At 38.5% G+C, this 22672-nt stretch overlaps 1 protein-coding gene across 1 annotated transcript; it reads right to left on the bottom strand.

Annotated features, from left to right (window-relative positions):
• Nucleotides 1-254: 254 nt before the first annotated feature.
• On the bottom strand, nucleotides 255-17261 carry LOC126891309 (uncharacterized). Its single transcript, XM_050660487.1, has 3 exons — nucleotides 17151-17261; nucleotides 3561-5016; nucleotides 255-519 (listed from the first exon to the last, which is right to left on the bottom strand). The coding sequence occupies exons 2-3, from the start codon at nucleotides 4763-4765 to the stop codon at nucleotides 255-257; spliced, it is 1470 nt and encodes a 489-aa protein (XP_050516444.1). The 5' UTR covers nucleotides 4766-5016; nucleotides 17151-17261.
• Nucleotides 17262-22672: the final 5411 nt, after the last annotated feature.

Here is a 22672-nt window from a genome sequence, read left to right as displayed (position 1 = left end):
ATTACGATCAGCTTATAGGTTTATGTACAATTCCCTTCGTAAAGGTACATGGGCGTGCATCCGTGCGGGTTAAAAGTCGACCGTCCTTTTTATACTCCAAAAGGAGGACCATATTTAAAGGTATTATGTATCAGATATATTGAGAAAAAAATTATATACACTTAGAGTATACCTAGGTAGAAAAAAACTTTTGTTAATGTATAAAGACATATCTAACAGTATTGTCGTAAAGAAAAAGCATGTCGTAAAGGTCTTCACGTTAAAGCTAACATAGCTCCAAATTGCGTGCTGATTTTTTTCAAGGATAATCTGAAACAAAGGTTACTCGTGTTGATTTCCAAGGCACCCATGAGGTACAACACATACCTCGTTGGTGTTTTATCGTGGACACCATCCCCTAGAGGCCTACAACCACCAAATTTCCTCAGAGGAATCAAATGTGATGTTGATTCAATATATATTTGTGATAGCATAGAACAAGCGATTGTTGCCCCACCTTCTAGTAAGTAACGAGCAAAGCTGTAATGATGTTACAAAATCACAAAGTGGTTCATAGCCGAAAACTGTTTATTGTATTTTAAAAATACCGGAAATGGTTCAGCAGGTATCTTTTTATTAACATTATTTATAGTACAATTTTTATAACGAATATCTTTTAGTGACCTTAACTGAACATCTTTTTAAACTAACTAAATCTATGTGGTTCAGCAGACATCTTTTTATGATCTGATTGCCATATTTTATAATGAGCGGCTACACGAGCAACGGACTTAACCAGAACGGCTCATTAATTTGCCAGTGGGCTATATCAGATATCTTTTAATGGTCTTAACTGAACATCTTTTAAAGATGTTTAATCATGTAGGACAAACGACAACTCACTACAACTTTTTAGTAACCCACTTTTCAGTGTGACAGACGATCGGTTGTATCGCAGAGGAAAAAGCATCCACTGTTGACAAAACAAAAGTAATCTATTAATATATAACTTACTAGTTAAAAATGTTGATTGTGTGTGTTAAAAAGGTATAGTGTTATAAAATAAAAAAAAGCTGAGTCTGGGCCATAGTTTAAATTTTAAGTTTTTTATAACCATAAGGTAAGGATGTAAAATCGTCAAAAAAATTTCTTTTTGCTGAGTTTGGTCTATATTTTTTTTCAAGGGTTTTTGTGATAACACAATGATCCTGTGTCCGTTGTATTTGTTTAGTCACCACAGAAACAGGGTCAGACTTCATAAGTACCATCTTCTTAATGGTATCGAAATTAACTAATTTAGATGCCTCATAATTTAGACAAATACCTTTAACCTTACAACAAATTTTTTCTTCACCGTTAGGCAAAGTGTATTTATATGCGTAATTTTTAGGCCCTCCAGAAACAAACTCTGAAATATACCCCCCACCCAACTCATCAGTTAAGTCACCTATACACTCACCTATTGGGAGATCAGGTAAGCCAGCCTTGGAAAGGTAAATACACGAATCTGTGTCGTAATATTTTGCCCGAGACCCAATAATCTCCAGATAAGAGTACAATTTGAGACGAGCCAGAGCCGTAACGTATGATGCCAGAACAACATTAACTGTTGACGACATTGAGTACGCCTCCTCCACATACTCCCACGTAACAACCAGTGTGTCCTCATTTACAGGGATCACCGTATTAACATGAATGGATGGATTAATCAACATAGCAAAAAATTCTCCAGGCTTGTTTATTATGGATGTTTTAGGGAGGTTCTCTCGCTGAGCGAACTTACTCCAGAAAGAATTGAGCATAAGCTTAGCCAACGACCTCAGACCAGGGTTCTCCGTTATGTCGGAAAACTCCAGCCTGACATCCTCCCTCTGAAGAAACTCCTCGATGTACCGGCTCTTTTCCTCATCCGATGCACATCCTCGCGGCCACCCTGAAGCTTGTTGTTTCACTTTGATAAATTTGTTCATCATATCGGAAAAAAGACCTTTCTGAGATTTCGATAACTGTAAAGTATCATAGGACCATATCTCATAGGTCTCAATTATTTTATAACCCTTTGATAAAGCTTTCACTACCTCCTCAATCACCCAAGTACCTGTTAGAGCCCGTTCATCATTCGAATGCTCACACTCTTCTTCCTCAAAGTCCTCTCCACACTTTCGGCATAAAACGAACATACATTTACTGTTCATCTTGGTAGGAAGAACAGGATGATAGAGGTTTGTAGGAGGAAGCACTTTACACTTTATTAATCCAGATAACTCAGTAATGTCTACAGCATTGCATTCCTGTCCAATATATATTTTCTTTGGATGTCCGATTGGGAACTTTCCGTACTTGCATACCCACGGATAAAGCGAACAAACATCAACGTATTTAATTTTTTCACCATCTTTACACTTGTAATATCTACAGTATTGCCTGTACGACCACCATACAGAGCTTGTCGCGGATTTAAAGGTAAGCTAGCCATAAGAGGATGCCCCTCGGTATACGACTTTATCTCGGCCGTCAGCATTTTACGGAATTGACATTCCCATATTTCAACCACGTCATATCCTATTGATCTGAGATGCTTAACCTTAGCAATTGTTTTTTCATAACGATTTTCCATACAATCTGAAGGATCGTCATGAAGGGGTGCAGTTCTATCTGTAGGGTAACAAGTAGGACAACCGTGATAATAACAACCTTGAAAATCAAAGATAGTGTTTTCGTAAAGACCGTCCACCCTACAATTTCCAATAAGAGCTTCAGGTCCTCTGGCAGCATGCTGAATTTCAATACAGCGTTGCTTTTCTTCCCACAATAACCACTGCAAAGCGATTTTAGACTGATTATCCTTAAAACGATAGCCATCTTTTGGAATGAGGCTTATAGTGTCAGGCTGTAAGAAATTACGCCTGAATACCTTGTTGCAAGTCGATGCAACAGTTGTTGCCTCGAAAAACGGGCAGACATTTGAAGTATCCATCAGCTGTTTTCTGAAAGTGAGACAAGCCTTAGTCAAAATCTCAACATCGCTAATACAATATTTAACAATTTCCTTTTGAAAATCAAAAACGTATCCCTCATCTACTCTTTCAACGTGCCACGCGATCAGCTTGTCACGTGCATCATCTTTTAAATTATCGGGATCGTAAAATTTAAGATCAGGCATAGGTCCAACATAAGATTGATTTTCCTCTCTGTTAAACAAATGTGGAAAATATCCCTTTTTCAACTCTGTCAACCCAAAAGCTTTAGGTAGAGCAGACAACGCCATTGGAAAGTAATTAAGACTATCAAGAAAACGAACGTTACCAACAGCCATTGACACCAACTTTGTACCACGCATAATCAAATCGGAAGTAATATCAGTCTTTGTTAGAATATAATTTAACACAAACTGATGGTCGAAGCCACCACCGTTATGGGCCATAACAACGACTCTTTTGAATAACTTACGTTGATTAAGTACAAACTCCATAAACCGTTCAATAGGGTTGTTTTTTAAAACTTGCAGGTGAACACCACATTGTGTACACATGCGGGTATCGGATTCCAAACATTTGTCGCAGCACTGTTTAAAAACACACAGGTTAGGTTCTTGAAGAAGTGAACCATCAGGCATTACCGTTTCTTGACGAGTTTCCAAATCATAAAATATAAATAGAAAATCTTTTGACGGTGGCCTACCAGAATCGGGCTGTATGTAACAAAGATGATCTGACGGACAATTTTTCTTACAAGTTTTACAGAAGACCTCACCACAGACATGACTTTTGGTGTAGATCTTGTAACAGGTCTTACACCTTTTGATTTTCTCACAGACCGATCCTAGGTGAGCATTGAAACATGCCCCACCGTAAAAGGTTCGCCCACACTCACTACAAGGAATTTTAACAACATCCTTGGAACAAGCTGGTGAACGCCGACAACTAAAACATGTACCACCACACCTGTGGTCGTTTTTGTTGTTAAACGGCTGGTGGCACTCCTCACAATAATAAATACAACAAAAAGCAGCTGTCAACGAGGTGATCACGTTGAAGTGTCCTTCGTGATACAAAAGATTTAATGCGGGACCATTAGTATTACCACAGAACATAACGTCACGACCCTTGCTGCCATAACAATACACCACAATTTTGTAATCTATGAGGTATCCCTGAAACTGTTGAAGTTCGGGTATTCCAGCCCCTTCGGCAGGAATTGTTACGTTAGAGGCTTCAATCAGTTGATGGGCTCTTTGTCCTTGTTTTTTTCCAATATCTTGACGTACCTGCTTCCATTCTTGGTCCTTATCTACGTGAGCTTTAGCAACCACAAGAGCACGAGGTAAACAAAGGTTATCCTTGTTTTTAATAACAATAATTCCTCGTCGTTTCAAACACTCTTCGTTAAAGGAGTTATAATTATATCCCCGACCTTTTCCTGCGGGCATTTTTACCGTCGTAATACCCAAACAAAATGTCTCGGTATTGAGGCCAGCGCTATTACTCTGATATATGGAACTAATCTTATCCCATATATCATCAACGGTCACTTCACAGGCAGGCCTGAACCTCATCCAACCCTGACCTCTGGCAAAGTCTTTCGAGCAAAAAGTGAAACCGACCTGATCGGTTGGTTCCAAACCTTCTGTTCCCTTAAGTACAATCCCCTCGATGGCCTTCTTTACCCATCCCACAGGTTCCTCACTCTGCGGCACATCCCTGATTTTAAATTCCAGAGTTCGTCCCTGGAGGCCAAATTTACGAATTTTCTTAGATGTATCTTTAGTGACTAAGAATTTGTTCATGTTTTCGTTATTAAAGGATGAGAAATTATTAAAAAAAAACTGACCAAATCAAACAACACTAAGTAATAAAATAATAATAAATATTCAAAACTTAGAATTCAAAAATTTAGAACCCAAACTCTAAATATGTTTTAAAAATTTCAAAAAATTGTTTTCGACAAAATCAAAAATATTCAAATTTATCACTCAACAGAGCACACTTCTGAACGATATAAAACTTACCAGGGCACACGTCTGAACGCTAGGAATATCTGAAACAGAATGAAGAAAATACCGTAATGTCATGTTACGGATAGGGGGAATAAGTTAGGCAAAGGTCTGGGTCTCTAACTTATTCCATACAAGGAGCTACTCAATTCACCCCCGGCCTATCCGTATCCTCGTCCATTTACAAAATATGGCACGGCTTCGCTGGTCATCAGCTACGCCTCAGCCCTCCAGGGCTAAGGCAATGGGAAAATGCACCAGGCCTTGAAAAAGACGAGTGCAAAGGGGGACACTGAGTTCTAACAAGAACTCAGTGTCGTTTCTTACATTAAAATAATTGTACCTAAAAATAAAATACTGCTACGCTACTTCTAGAGACTTTGGCTGGTTCTGAAAAGAACCAGGCCAAAGCTATTGCTTTCTTACATTTTAAAACTGAACCCTAAAAGAGAACACTACTGCTATTAAATAAAACAACTGCTTTCTGCAGAGTGACCCCAGACCACAGAGTCGGGGAAGCCCGTGCAGGCCGGAGGACGACTGCGGACTGAGATGTCGAGGATTGGAACCGCCAGCTTTTATAGAAGCGTCGCTGTGACGCGTGCGGCAAGCTGGGAATTCCAAAACCTCGACGGGTGGAGCCTCTGACTCGCGTCAGAGGAGAGAAGGCGGGGCGATGCACATCGCAAGCGTGAGCTGCGATGACATCCCCCCTCCTTTGGAGACTCTGTGGCTAGAATAAAATTTATTAAGTCGAAAATAATTTTAAAATACATGTAAAAAAACGTAAAAGAGAAAATACAATTAAAAAAGTCTTTGAAAATCACAAACTCACATGAGACAGCTTTCTGGGGTCGTCGTTGGTCTGAACGTCATCTCTTGCTCCTACGTAAACGCTCCGTCAATGTACCAGCTCCCTCGAAGTTCAGCTCCTCCTAGGTCCTCTGTTCTCCCATCTACCATGTTCCAACGGGTTGTTGTAGGTGAGTCCTGCCTGCGGCATTTGGTGCTGTGTGACCGGCGCCTGGCCAGGAGATATGACTCAACGGCTACTCCGAGGACTCTCGTTGGCTTCTGGGGGACATCCGACTTCGGGCGAAGTCTGGCTCGTCGGCGACCTGGCACACCGAAGACATCTGGTTCCCGCAGGATCCATTGATGAGGCGGAATGTTGGCCTACCAGGCACTCTAACATGGCCTCCCCGCTGTCATCTTTGAGTCCACCTCCAGGTGAACTCAGCCGGATGGCTTGGTGTGACTCTCAATCTCAAGGGTCGGGTGTGAGGGTTGATCCACTAGTTAGGCGCCATGTTACGGATAGGGGGAATAAGTTAGGCAAAGGTCTGGGTCTCTAACTTATTCCATACAAGGAGCTACTCAATTCACCCCCGGCCTATCCGTATCCTCGTCCATTTACAAAATATGGCACGGCTTCGCTGGTCATCAGCTACGCCTCAGCCCTCCAGGGCTAAGGTAATGGGAAAATGCACCAGGCCTTGAAAAAGACGAGTGCAAAGGGGGACACTGAGTTCTAACAATAACTCAGTGTCGTTTCTTACATTAAAATAATTGTACCTAAAAATAAAATACTGCTACGCTACTTCTAGAGACTTTGGCTGGATCTGAAAAGAACCAGGCCAAAGCTAGTGCTTTCTTACATTTTAAAACTGAACCCTAAAAGAGAACACTACTGCTATTAAATAAAACAACTGCTTTCTGTAGAGTGACCCCAGACCACAGAGTCGGGGAAGGCAGGTGCAGCGCCCCAGGCTGACGGGCAAGCCCGTGCAGGCCGGAGGACGACTGCGGACTGAGATGTCGAGGATTGGAACCGCCAGCTTTTATAGAAGCGTCGCTGTGACGCGTGCGGCAAGCTGGGAATTCCAAAACCTCGACGGGTGGAGCCTCTGACTCGCGTCAGAGGAGAGAAGGCGGGGCGATGCACATCGCAAGCGTGAGCTGCGATGACAGTCAGGTATTAAATATACTTCTAGTCGGACGGAAAACTAAATGGTAGCTTAAAAGGCCCCTGAAATGTGTGAATTTGTGCTTGTTCTTCCATAAGAATCAATGTAAAAATGCTGCATTTAAGACATTTATTGAACTTGGATACATTTTTCCCTACTTATGCTACGAGAGATACATGAAAGTATCAGTACTACCAACATAATACCGATATAACAAGTACTATAAACACTGTCTACCAACTTATATTAAATTTTATATGGAAACACTTAAAATTCTTGATTACCTCCCACCACATTCATCACTACCACACTCGATAACACAACAAGTTTTCATTCATCGAATAACAGTCAAAGCAGGCACAGCAGTTGCTCCAGTATGAAACAGCACATTCAGTTAAACTTGATTAAGACATGTATCGAGCAAGAATTTATCCGAGCCAGCTACGCAGGCGCGTGTTTACCGGCTAGTTTAATATTTCATGAAGTTGCCAGCCAGTATGGGATAACGACAGAGGTGGTAGTAGGTGCAAAGTTCTACTCAAATGGAATTGTAATTACGCCCCATTTCTGGAATGAACATAATGAAATAGTATACGACCCAACAGATGCAATTACAAAACATCATCTACCTCATCAAATAGAATTTACGATGAAAAAAGGAATGTTTATGTGTAAAAGCGGCGAAGACATAAAAATGTAGAATATTTATCATGATTTTCAGAAAATCAAATCGACGACTGCCTATTTTAAAGAGGCTCCTGCAGGTCTGTTGGAAATACGAAAAAATATTTTTATTACTGTAGCAAAGATACTTAGGAAAAAATAAATAAATTTTTGAAGTAATTGTTTTTTATATACAACTCAGTTATTGACAATGACCTACTTAGCTATAAAACGAATAATTAAAGAATTAGGTTATATTGTTACAAACAATATATCACTTGTTAATAGGAAGTACGTCATTGATGCTTGTAGCAAAAAGGTTGTTGAGCGCAAAGAAAGTGTGATAGCAGAGAAAGAGAGAGAGAGAGATAGAGAGAGTTAGGTACTGTTACGTTATTTACGTCGTTCACGTCACGTTATTTTACGTCACGGTATTTTACGTCACGTTATTTTACGTCACGTTATTTTACGTCACGATCTGTTAGGTGCTGACACGTTCTGTCGCGTTCTGTTAGGTGCTGACACGTTCTGTCACGTTATTTTACGTCACGTTATTTTACGTCACGTTCTGTTGAGTACTGTCACGTGATTTACGTCACGTTATTTTACGTCACGTTCTGTTGAGTACTGTCACGTGATTTACGTCACGTTCTGTCACGTTATTTTACGTCACGATCTGTTAGGTGCTGACACGTTCTGTTAGGTGCTGACACGTTCTGTCACGTTCTGTTGAGTACTGTCACGTGATTTACGTCACGTTCTGTTGAGTACTGTCACGTGATTTACGTCACGTTCTGTCACGTTCTGTTGAGTACTGTCACGTGATTTACGTCATTCACGTAACGCTCTGTTAGTTACTGTCACGTTCTGTTAGTTACTGTGACGTTCTGTTGAGTACTGTCACGTGATTACTGCATGAAGTAAACTATGATTCAGCGTTATGTCTGAGGTTATACAGCGATAATTTAACGGTTAGCGCCAAGTCAGATGCAAGTCAGATGTATGTCAGCTATAAGTCAGATGTATGCCAGATGCATGTTAGCTATATGTCAGATGCGAGTCAGCGGATATAGATAAAGGTGTTAACTAGAGAAACGGCATTCAGATATAAGAAAATTAACGGTGAACATCGTGTTAAGCAGCTTGCTAAGTTATTAGAAAAAGTATAATTCACTCAAAATAATAATGCAACGTGAACAACAACTCAAAACAGTTTTAACACCTAGTACTGAACCTCTTGGAGAACTAAACAATTATCTGAAAACTTCACATCAGACAGAGAAGCATGAAGAGACCAGCGGACACCAAAACAATCGTTTGAGAAATATGCGCCAGAAGGATGAAGAAAGCACAGATGAAGAAGAAGATGAACACCTTCAAAAATATTGGCATCATTCACCAGACCTTGATAGAGCTTATGGTCCACACTATGTTTGGAAAACTGATAAATGGCTAATGGGTGATACGGAAATCAAATTTGCTCCTAAGAATATACTGATTAACGATAGCAAGTACAAGGCTACTTGTGGGCTATTTACTTTTATAATTTTATATGTATCCTCAAGACTTTACACCAAATGATAGCCTAAACTATAAAAAAAAATATTAGAAGTCACAGGTGTTCATAGAGATTCCCGAGGATATTTGAGGCATCAAGCATTCCCGGATAAATTTAATAAGATCATAAAACCTTTGTTTAAAAATAACTCAAACATGCGTCGAAGCCCCTGTGAAAATGTTCGGAAAACTGAGAAAAAACATCGTAAGAGTGATGAACGCTCTGACCGACAATTTAAACAGCGCACAAGCATAGATTACGAGACATCATCGTTTAACCATTATGCCGTTGAACCCATGGATAAAAATGTTAAAATAAATCGACTAGGGCATTTAGTTTTTAATTAAAAACTGTAATAATGTACTAGTATGAAATAAAAATAACGCATACTGTTTCTTATTTACTAACCCAATGCAGTACAAAGATTGTCAATATATTTTTAAAAATAAAACTAAGTTGGGTCGTACATAAAATAGAAAATGCAACACGATTATTATCACACTGTTAAAAATAAATACCAGCTGCGCTTGGTCGTATATAAAATATATATGACAGCTACGCTTGATTGTATATTGTTGAAAAACAAAAGTACGGTAGAATGCGGCATAAAAAGATACTGAAATAAATCATAAAATTGTTCAGAAATATACGGACAGGTGTTGCATCATACATGCCTGAAAAAAAAAACATGAAATAAAACATATTTATAATTCAAATTAGAAAATAAGAACTAAACGGTAAAATACTATTATCCTATTGCAGATAACAAGAAAAATGTGCTAAAAGAAGACGGAGTACCGCGCTAAATGTATCATAAAAAGTTACTATTCTTGAAAACGAAAGTGTCCGGGGTTAGGCATACCACCGATTCGGGGCCACATGGCGATTTTGGTGCATGAAAGTGGCCCCCGTATCGGCATACCTATTCTGAGCCACATGGCGATTCTGGTGCATGAAAGTGACCACGTATCGGCATACCGATTCTGGGCCATATGCGGATTCTGGTGCATGAAAGTGACCACGTATCGGCATACCGATTCTGCGCCACATGGCTATTCTGGTGCATGAAAGTGGCCACGTATCGGCATACCGATTCTGGGCCATATGCGGATTCTAGACCATGAAAGTATTAGAAAATAAGAACTAAATAGTAAAATATGATTATCTTAATGTAAAAACCTACCTCATTTATTTATGTAACAAGGAAATATTAAAAGATGAAAAAAGTACAGTAGAAATGAGTCATAAACAGCTATTATTATTTTAGGGATAAAACGTAAAATCAGTTAAAAATATTAGCGACAGATACATCCTATGATATTTAAAAACAAGTAATAAAATTACTTATAATAAATCACATTGAATATAAGAATAAAATCACCTATAGTACACACATTTTATTTTAAGAGAAGTATATATAGATACAAGAATCATAAATACCTAGAAGACCTGCAAACAAGTTGGGAAGAGAGAATTAAAACCAGTATTACCCATAGATAAAAAGAAACACATGTACATCAGAATTATTTAACAAAATAGCAAACCAATAAATTCACAAAAAACCATATGTAAAATAAACAACAAAATCGCTTACCTTAATTGAATATCTTTCACTGAACACTGCAACTATACTGTAGAAACTGTCAGATGTCGACTATGGTATATGCTCGTCTGTTTCAGCATTTATAGGCGAAATTCACGCAGCATGAACGTGATCAAATGTTTGAATGTGTTTTTGCAAAACACAAGACCTTGTGGTTTTAAAAATATACGATAACATTTACACAAATAACAGTTGTGGGTATATATTATCAACCAACTCCATCCGGCCTTTTAGCATTGTGGCTTGTTATATCTTTAGCGGCTTATTGTTGTTGCAAAAATAACGTCTACATTCTTTCTTATCAACCATACGCATCCGGCATGTTAACAACTTAAAATATTTTTGTAAATATTTCAAAATATTTGATTTTTCGTAATTTTGTACAAATATTTGTATCTTTGGAACGGATAATCAGAAATCAATGTATGACCCATCAAATTAAAGGATTTTGAATGATGAATTACGTTATGATGTCTGCTTTAACACCATGTCATGTATAAGGCCTTTTTGGTACCATAAAAGTACATTTTGTATCAATATAGTACATTGAGAATTTGTCGTTTTTTGTTGTTTTCAGCCATAAATAATGACCGTAACACACTTGGTCAGTGATTTTCTTAATATACATGAAAATACCTTTCTAATGATATATTGCACGGAGCACTTGGTGCAAAATTGAGCGAATTAGGATTTGCTAGAGATCAAACTGCGATAAGAGATTTTTCTATGCCAATGGTTTTGTTTTAACGTCAATAACAATAAATAAGCATTTACAGTTCAACCAAGTTATCCCTTAGGCCGTTATGGCAATGCACCATGTATCTTTTGAACGGATAATCAGAAATCACTGTGTGACCCATCAAATTAAAGGATTTTGAATGATGAATTACGTTATGATGTCTGCTTTAACACCATGTCATGTATAAGGCCTGTTGGCATTATATCTTATATTATTCGCATTATATGTCAAATCTTATCATGTAGCACCTCAAATTACAGGATTTGAATGACAAAGCTATTGCTTTCTTACATTTTAAAACTGAACCCTAAAAGAGAACACTACTGCTATTAAATAAAACAACTGCTTTCTGCAGAGTGACCCCAGACCACAGAGTCGGGGAAGCCCGTGCAGGCCGGAGGACGACTGCGGACTGAGATGTCGAGGATTGGAACCGCCAGCTTTTATAGAAGCGTCGCTGTGACGCGTGCGGCAAGCTGGGAATTCCAAAACCTCGACGGGTGGAGCCTCTGACTCGCGTCAGAGGAGAGAAGGCGGGGCGATGCACATCGCAAGCGTGAGCTGCGATGACATCCCCCCTCCTTTGGAGACTCTGTGGCTAGAATAAAATTTATTAAGTCGAAAATAATTTTAAAATACATGTAAAAAAACGTAAAAGAGAAAATACAATTAAAAAAAGTCTTTGAAAATCACAAACTCACATGAGACAGCTTTCTGGGGTCGTCGTTGGTCTGAACGTCATCTCTTGCTCCTACGTAAACGCTCCGTCAATGTACCAGCTCCCTCGAAGTTCAGCTCCTCCTAGGTCCTCTGTTCTCCCATCTACCATGTTCCAACGGGTTGTTGTAGGTGAGTCCTGCCTGCGGCATTTGGTGCTGTGTGACCGGCGCCTGGCCAGGAGATATGACTCAACGGCTACTCCGAGGACTCTCGTTGGCTTCTGGGGGACATCCGACTTCGGGCGAAGTCTGGCTCGTCGGCGACCTGGCACACCGAAGACATCTGGTTCCCGCAGGATCCATTGATGAGGCGGAATGTTGGCCTACCAGGCACTCTAACATGGCCTCCCCGCTGTCATCTTTGAGTCCACCTCCAGGTGAACTCAGCCGGATGGCTTGGTGTGACTCTCAATCTCAAGGGTCGGGTGTGAGGGTTGATCCACTAGTTAGGCGCCATGTTACGGATAGGGGGAATAAGTTAGGCAAAGGTCTGGGTCTCTAACTTATTCCATACAAGGAGCTACTCAATTCACCCCCGGCCTATCCGTATCCTCGTCCATTTACAAAATATGGCACGGCTTCGCTGGTCATCAGCTACGCCTCAGCCCTCCAGGGCTAAGGTAATGGGAAAATGCACCAGGCCTTGAAAAAGACGAGTGCAAAGGGGGACACTGAGTTCTAACAATAACTCAGTGTCGTTTCTTACATTAAAATAATTGTACCTAAAAATAAAATACTGCTACGCTACTTCTAGAGACTTTGGCTGGATCTGAAAAGAACCAGGCCAAAGCTAGTGCTTTCTTACATTTTAAAACTGAACCCTAAAAGAGAACACTACTGCTATTAAATAAAACAACTGCTTTCTGTAGAGTGACCCCAGACCACAGAGTCGGGGAAGGCAGGTGCAGCGCCCCAGGCTGACGGGCAAGCCCGTGCAGGCCGGAGGACGACTGCGGACTGAGATGTCGAGGATTGGAACCGCCAGCTTTTATAGAAGCGTCGCTGTGACGCGTGCGGCAAGCTGGGAATTCCAAAACCTCGACGGGTGGAGCCTCTGACTCGCGTCAGAGGAGAGAAGGCGGGGCGATGCACATCGCAAGCGTGAGCTGCGATGACAGTCAGGTATTAAATATACTTCTAGTCGGACGGAAAACTAAATGGTAGCTTAAAAGGCCCCTGAAATGTGTGAATTTGTGCTTGTTCTTCCATAAGAATCAATGTAAAAATGCTGCATTTAAGACATTTATTGAACTTGGATACATTTTTCCCTACTTATGCTACGAGAGATACATGAAAGTATCAGTACTACCAACATAATACCGATATAACAAGTACTATAAACACTGTCTACCAACTTATATTAAATTTTATATGGAAACACTTAAAATTCTTGATTACCTCCCACCACATTCATCACTACCACACTCGATAACACAACAAGTTTTCATTCATCGAATAACAGTCAAAGCAGGCACAGCAGTTGCTCCAGTATGAAACAGCACATTCAGTTAAACTTGATTAAGACATGTATCGAGCAAGAATTTATCCGAGCCAGCTACGCAGGCGCGTGTTTACCGGCTAGTTTAATATTTCATGAAGTTGCCAGCCAGTATGGGATAACGACAGAGGTGGTAGTAGGTGCAAAGTTCTACTCAAATGGAATTGTAATTACGCCCCATTTCTGGAATGAACATAATGAAATAGTATACGACCCAACAGATGCAATTACAAAACATCATCTACCTCATCAAATAGAATTTACGATGAAAAAAGGAATGTTTATGTGTAAAAGCGGCGAAGACATAAAAATGTAGAATATTTATCATGATTTTCAGAAAATCAAATCGACGACTGCCTATTTTAAAGAGGCTCCTGCAGGTCTGTTGGAAATACGAAAAAATATTTTTATTACTGTAGCAAAGATACTTAGGAAAAAATAAATAAATTTTTGAAGTAATTGTTTTTTATATACAACTCAGTTATTGACAATGACCTACTTAGCTATAAAACGAATAATTAAAGAATTAGGTTATATTGTTACAAACAATATATCACTTGTTAATAGGAAGTACGTCATTGATGCTTGTAGCAAAAAGGTTGTTGAGCGCAAAGAAAGTGTGATAGCAGAGAAAGAGAGAGAGAGAGATAGAGAGAGTTAGGTACTGTTACGTTATTTACGTCGTTCACGTCACGTTATTTTACGTCACGGTATTTTACGTCACGTTATTTTACGTCACGTTATTTTACGTCACGATCTGTTAGGTGCTGACACGTTCTGTCGCGTTCTGTTAGGTGCTGACACGTTCTGTCACGTTATTTTACGTCACGTTATTTTACGTCACGTTCTTTTGAGTACTGTCACGTGATTTACGTCACGTTATTTTACGTCACGTTCTGTTGAGTACTGTCACGTGATTTACGTCACGTTCTGTCACGTTATTTTACGTCACGATCTGTTAGGTGCTGACACGTTCTGTTAGGTGCTGACACGTTCTGTCACGTTCTGTTGAGTACTGTCACGTGATTTACGTCACGTTCTGTTGAGTACTGTCACGTGATTTACGTCACGTTCTGTCACGTTCTGTTGAGTACTGTCACGTGATTTACGTCATTCACGTAACGCTCTGTTAGTTACTGTCACGTTCTGTTAGTTACTGTGACGTTCTGTTGAGTACTGTCACGTGATTACTGCATGAAGTAAACTATGATTCAGCGTTATGTCATGAGGTTATACAGCGATAATTTAACGGTTAGCGCCAAGTCAGATGCAAGTCAGATGTATGTCAGCTATAAGTCAGATGTATGCCAGATGCATGTTAGCTATATGTCAGATGCGAGTCAGCGGATATAGATAAAGGTGTTAACTAGAGAAACGGCATTCAGATATAAGAAAATTAACGGTGAACATCGTGTTAAGCAGCTTGCTAAGTTATTAGAAAAAGTATAATTCACTCAAAATAATAATGCAACGTGAACAACAACTCAAAACAGTTTTAACACCTAGTACTGAACCTCTTGGAGAACTAAACAATTATCTGAAAACTTCACATCAGACAGAGAAGCATGAAGAGACCAGCGGACACCAAAACAATCGTTTGAGAAATATGCGCCAGAAGGATGAAGAAAGCACAGATGAAGAAGAAGATGAACACCTTCAAAAATATTGGCATCATTCACCAGACCTTGATAGAGCTTATGGTCCACACTATGTTTGGAAAACTGATAAATGGCTAATGGGTGATACGGAAATCAAATTTGCTCCTAAGAATATACTGATTAACGATAGCAAGTACAAGGCTACTTGTGGGCTATTTACTTTTATAATTTTATATGTATCCTCAAGACTTTACACCAAATGATAGCCTAAACTATAAAAAAAAATATTAGAAGTCACAGGTGTTCATAGAGATTCCCGAGGATATTTGAGGCATCAAGCATTCCCGGATAAATTTAATAAGATCATAAAACCTTTGTTTAAAAATAACTCAAACATGCGTCGAAGCCCCTGTGAAAATGTTCGGAAAACTGAGAAAAAACATCGTAAGAGTGATGAACGCTCTGACCGACAATTTAAACAGCGCACAAGCATAGATTACGAGACATCATCGTTTAACCATTATGCCGTTGAACCCATGGATAAAAATGTTAAAATAAATCGACTAGGGCATTTAGTTTTTAATTAAAAACTGTAATAATGTACTAGTATGAAATAAAAATAACGCATACTGTTTCTTATTTACTAACCCAATGCAGTACAAAGATTGTCAATATATTTTTAAAAATAAAACTAAGTTGGGTCGTACATAAAATAGAAAATGCAACACGATTATTATCACACTGTTAAAAATAAATACCAGCTGCGCTTGGTCGTATATAAAATATATATGACAGCTACGCTTGATTGTATATTGTTGAAAAACAAAAGTACGGTAGAATGCGGCATAAAAAGATACTGAAATAAATCATAAAATTGTTCAGAAATATACGGACAGGTGTTGCATCATACATGCCTGAAAAAAAAACATGAAATAAAACATATTTATAATTCAAATTAGAAAATAAGAACTAAACGGTAAAATACTATTATCCTATTGCAGATAACAAGAAAAATGTGCTAAAAGAAGACGGAGTACCGCGCTAAATGTATCATAAAAAGTTACTATTCTTGAAAACGAAAGTGTCCGGGGTTAGGCATACCACCGATTCGGGGCCACATGGCGATTTTGGTGCATGAAAGTGGCCCCCGTATCGGCATACCTATTCTGAGCCACATGGCGATTCTGGTGCATGAAAGTGACCACGTATCGGCATACCGATTCTGGGCCATATGCGGATTCTGGTGCATGAAAGTGACCACGTATCGGCATACCGATTCTGCGCCACATGGCTATTCTGGTGCATGAAAGTGGCCACGTATCGGCATACCGATTCTGGGCCATATGCGGATTCTAGACCATGAAAGTATTAGAAAATAAGAACTAAATAGTAAAATATGATTATCTTAATGTAAAAACCTACCTCATTTATTTATGTAACAAGGAAATATTAAAAGATGAAAAAAGTACAGTAGAAATGAGTCATAAACAGCTATTATTATTTTAGGGATAAAACGTAAAATCAGTTAAAAATATTAGCGACAGATACATCCTATGATATTTAAAAACAAGTAATAAAATTACTTATAATAAATCACATTGAATATAAGAATAAAATCACCTATAGTACACACATTTTATTTTAAGAGAAGTATATATAGATACAAGAATCATAAATACCTAGAAGACCTGCAAACAAGTTGGGAAGAGAGAATTAAAACCAGTATTACCCATAGATAAAAAGAAACACATGTACATCAGAATTATTTAACAAAATAGCAAACCAATAAATTCACAAAAAACCATATGTAAAATAAACAACAAAATCGCTTACCTTAATTGAATATCTTTCACTGAACACTGCAACTATACTGTAGAAACTGTCAGATGTCGACTATGGTATATGCTCGTCTGTTTCAGCATTTATAGGCGAAATTCACGCAGCATGAACGTGATCAAATGTTTGAATGTGTTTTTGCAAAACACAAGACCTTGTGGTTTTAAAAATATACGATAACATTTACACAAATAACAGTTGTGGGTATATATTATCAACCAACTCCATCCGGCCTTTTAGCATTGTGGCTTGTTATATCTTTAGCGGCTTATTGTTGTTGCAAAAATAACGTCTACATTCTTTCTTATCAACCATACGCATCCGGCATGTTAACAACTTAAAATATTTTTGTAAATATTTCAAAATATTTGATTTTTCGTAATTTTGTACAAATATTTGTATCTTTGGAACGGATAATCAGAAATCAATGTATGACCCATCAAATTAAAGGATTTTGAATGATGAATTACGTTATGATGTCTGCTTTAACACCATGTCATGTATAAGGCCTTTTTGGTACCATAAAAGTACATTTTGTATCAATATAGTACATTGAGAATTTGTCGTTTTTTGTTGTTTTCAGCCATAAATAATGACCGTAACACACTTGGTCAGTGATTTTCTTAATATACATGAAAATACCTTTCTAATGATATATTGCACGGAGCACTTGGTGCAAAATTGAGCGAATTAGGATTTGCTAGAGATCAAACTGCGATAAGAGATTTTTCTATGCCAATGGTTTTGTTTTAACGTCAATAACAATAAATAAGCATTTACAGTTCAACCAAGTTATCCCTTAGGCCGTTATGGCAATGCACCATGTATCTTTTGAACGGATAATCAGAAATCACTGTGTGACCCATCAAATTAAAGGATTTTGAATGATGAATTACGTTATGATGTCTGCTTTAACACCATGTCATGTATAAGGCCTGTTGGCATTATATCTTATATTATTCGCATTATATGTCAAATCTTATCATGTAGCACCTCAAATTACAGGATTTGAATGACAAATTACGTTGTGATGTCTGTTTTAACAACATGTTATGTATAAGGCCTCTTTGACCCTCTATCTTATATTATTCGCATTATATGTAGAATCTTATCATGTAGCACCTCAAATTACAGGATTTTGAATGACAAATTACGTTATGATGTCTGTTTTAACAACATGTCACGTATAACGCCTTTTTGACCCTCTATCTTATATTATTCGCATTATATGTAGAATCTTATCATGTAGCACCTCAAATTACAGAATTTTGAATGACAAATTACGTTATGATGTCTGTTTTAACAACATGTCACGTATAACGTCTTTTTGACCCTCTATCTTATATTATTCGCATTATATGTCAAATCTTATCATGTAGCACCTCAAATTACAGGATTTAGAATGTCAAATTACGTTATGATGTTTGTTTTAACAACATGTCACGTATAACGCCTTTTTGGCGTCATATCTTATATTATTTGCCTGATATGTTGAATCTTATCATGTAGCACCTCAAATTACAGGATTTTGAATGACAAATTACGTTAAGATGTCTGTTTTAACACCATGTTATGTATAAGGCCCCTTTGGCCCTCTATCTTATATTTTTAGCATTGTATGGTGAATCTTATCGTATGACACCTCAAATTACAGGATTTTGAATGACAAATTACGTTATGACGTCTGTTTTAACAACATGTTATGTATAAGGCCTCTTTGGCACTATATCGTATGTTTTATGGGATTATATATAAATTGATGCTTACACAAATATAGGTTAGTCTATTTTTGTATGTAAACAATGATGGAGGTGTTTTTCATGTGTATGCTACTCCTGCGTTTTATAGCAGCAACCGACGGCTTTTCCTTTTTAAGGTTTTTTTTAACCGCATAAGTGAGTGGATAAATGAAAGAAGTTTTATTTTTATCATTTCTTTATCTCTTCATTCATTTTATTATACCCCATATTTCTATTGGGCGATATCAAATAGGATTAATAACCATGACAGTTTCATGTATGATTGGAGGGAGATTCATGCATCTTTATGTATTGTCACTGTAAGCTACACCATCTATTATTTACAAGTACATTAACCGTGTAAGAAATAAGACAAGATATATTTTATATAAATTTATTATGGATATCTAAACATTACATTATAATTCATTAAGCCATGATTAATACATTTGCTTTTTAAAAAAAGCCGTTCAGATTCTTCGTTGGAGCAGAACGCAGTGAATTCATTATTTTTCTTTATGTGATGTATAAGTTTGCATGCATATCCTCTTCTCCGATGATTAGGTAAAGTGTATACGTATTCTAATACTCTTGGTACATCATGTTGTCCAAGTGGATCAAAGTCACGTTTCGATAGGAGTACAAATGATGCTGGTACTCCGCTGACATAAAGGATGTAGCAGGTAACTTTTGTGTTTGTCATCCATTGATCAATAAGTATATCATATACATTTAACTGCTTAATTTTTCTGACTGCGTTCGGACCTCTGAACAACTCAATTTTTTCCATCTTGCTTCATCGATTGATTGAATGATACTGATTTTTGCTTTATTCATTCTATCATGTATCTGCGAATTTTGCAGGAGTGGGGGAACGTCATAGTATTCTATCGTGTATCTGTGAATTTTGCAGGAGTGGGGGAACGTCATAGTATTCTATCGTGTATCTGTGAATTTTGCATGAGTGGAGGAACGTCATAGTAGTCTACACCGAAGGTTTATATATCATATAAACATAAAACTAGATGACAAATGTAGCCTCCTATATATTGAATAGACGATTATTTAACTATAAAAGTAAAATATCAACTGTAAAAAAAAAACAATAATATTACCCGGCTTGCCGTAGATAAAATATTGTATGCAACTATTCAGTCAATTACATAAAAATAATACGCATTTTTCTGAAAAGACTTGTACATGAGATGTTTGCAGGTTTGGCCACAGCGTAAGAATGGTATATGTTCATTGTAGGAATGTATGATTAGAGGGAGATCGAGGATGTTTGTTGGTCATACTGTAAAAATGGTATACGTTCTTCTAGATGGCTTGGGCATAGTTACGTGTTGCAGCCGACAGGTGGCGATTTGTATGACGAGATTATCAACTGTGATCGGATGTTTGATGGATTGGTCATACTGTAAGAATGGTATACGCTCTTCTAGATGGCTCGGGCATAGTTACATGTTGCAGCCGACAGGTGGCGATTTGTATGATACGATGAAGAACTGTAATAGACGTGGAATCCTCATTAATTTGACAGGTCAAAATATCTCCAATAGCAACAAATATATCACCGTTTTGGCAGTGTTGCCATGTTTCTCCTTTCCTTCAACGTCTGTTGCGCTAAAATCAATAGCAACGAAGATATAGTGCTGTTTTGGCATTGCTGACATCTTTGTTTTTATGGTAACATATTCACTGTCCCCTCTTTTTCCCAACGAGACCATATTCACACGAATTGGACCAATAGACACGAAGATACGATATAGTGTCGTTTTGGCAATGTCTTTGCGTTTGTTTTTCATGTTAACATATTCCTTCCGCTTTCCAACAATATATAATCAGTCAGGTCGGAGACATGCTATAATGCTCTTTTGCTAATGTCTTTGTGATTGCTGCTCTTTTGCTAATGTCTTACATGTAATAAACGAACCAATAACAGCGCAGATGGCAGATAGGTGCTACATGGATCGGGTAGACCGATGGATAAGAGGACACTTTATTTGGCTTTCTGGACTACATCCGTGTTATAAGAAGAAGAGACAGGCTAGATGAGACCTTTGTGACGTTCTCATTGTTCGGTAAGTGCTCATCTCATTGATCCTTGGGCGATGCTGCGGGATATTGGTCGATGAGTGATCATTGGTCGGTGACTATGTTCCCATTGGTCGGTGGGCGATCATTTGCCGGTGGTTTTGTTCCCATTGGTCTGTGGGCGTGGCTTTGTGGTGGGCGATCATTGGTCGGGCGGGCGTGGCTTTGGTCGGTGGGCGTGGCTTTGTGGTGGGCTTGGTCGGTGGGCGTGGCTTTGGTCGATGGGCGTGGCTTTGTGGTGGGCGGGGCTTGGAGTGCTATGGACGTCTGAGTTGGAGTTTGCCCGTCTGGCCCCAACGACCCATACTCTGCTTATCTATCCCACTAGTTTAAGATATTTTTTAACCAACGCCCTATGGTCTGTCTTGTGGCTCTATGATAAGGTTTCTTAAAAGTTATGAATAAGTACTGGCAAGAACCTCTTAATTCTCGGGTTCTTGCCAAGTAAGCAATTAGCGTTCTAGCTACACAAATATTTATATCATTGTCAAAAAATGGAATAATTAACAAAGGCTGGGACTTATTATAATAACCTGAAGTCTTTAAGCGACTGGGGACCTTAATACAAATTTGTTTGTCCAAAACCTGAATATTCAAAATCTCAATATTATGTAATGTCTGAATGCGCTGTCCTGTAGCTAACGCCAATAATATGCAACACTTTAGCGAAAGTAACTCCAATGATATTGAGCTGCTCTCTAAGCTACGGACAAAATCCAAAACTTGCGCAGGATCCCAAGAGAACTCGTACGTGGGACGCGTAGGTCTCAGACCTAAAACATCCTTACAAAATCGTTTTAAGCGAAAATCTTGGGCCAGAAATGTGTGCGACAGCCGATCTATAGGTGTTTAAAAAGCTATAAGAGGCCCCCTTATTAAAAAGCTCGGATAAAAATATTAAGACGTTCGCGACGTCCACAGTATAAGGATCCAGTTTCTTTGCCTAACAGAACTCCCACCAAGCCTTTAAACCAGACGCATACTGATTAATGGTTGCAGTTGTAACGGAGGCGACACATATATCCAATGACTGGGTTGGTACTTTTTTCAACCTGAGCGCTTCCAGGAAAACCTCCCGACCACCAGGGAAAGGTCATGGATAGTGGGTGAGGAGTTCTGTTAAAAGAAATTAAGTCGTTAGATGGCTCGAAAATTAGAGGTGTTCCAACTAATAGAGATAAAAACAGGGGATACCATGGCTGAGAGGGCTAGAAGGGTGCCACAACAATACCCTCCGCTTGATCACAAACATTTTTTTGCAAAACTTTAAGTACTAAAGAAAAAGGCGGAAAAGCATAAAATTCCAGGCCTTGCCAACATATGGCGAAGCATCAACGGAGCATGCCTCTGGATCCCTCAATCAAGATACAAATGTTTTGCATTTTTTATTTAATCGACTAGCAAAAAGGTCAATGGTTGGAACACCAAAAGTTTCTACAATTTTATGAAATGCATAATTAGACAAGCTCCACTCCGTTTCTATTTTAAGTTGTCGAGAGGCTATATCCGCTTCCACATTATCCACTGATGGAATGTACGCAGCACGAATATAAATATTTTTCTGCTCGCACCACGGCCAAATTTCTCTGGCAAGAGCATTAAGGTTAGGATGTTGAATACTACCCATCCGATTAACATAGGCCATTGCCGTTGTGTTATCAACTGTGCACAATATATGGCAAT

The sequence above is a fragment of the Diabrotica virgifera genome, chromosome 9 (assembly GCF_917563875.1).
Source record: "Diabrotica virgifera virgifera chromosome 9, PGI_DIABVI_V3a".
NCBI classification, from domain to species: Eukaryota; Metazoa; Arthropoda; class Insecta; order Coleoptera; family Chrysomelidae; genus Diabrotica; species Diabrotica virgifera.
This window is presented reverse-complemented; position numbering and strand designations above follow the sequence as displayed.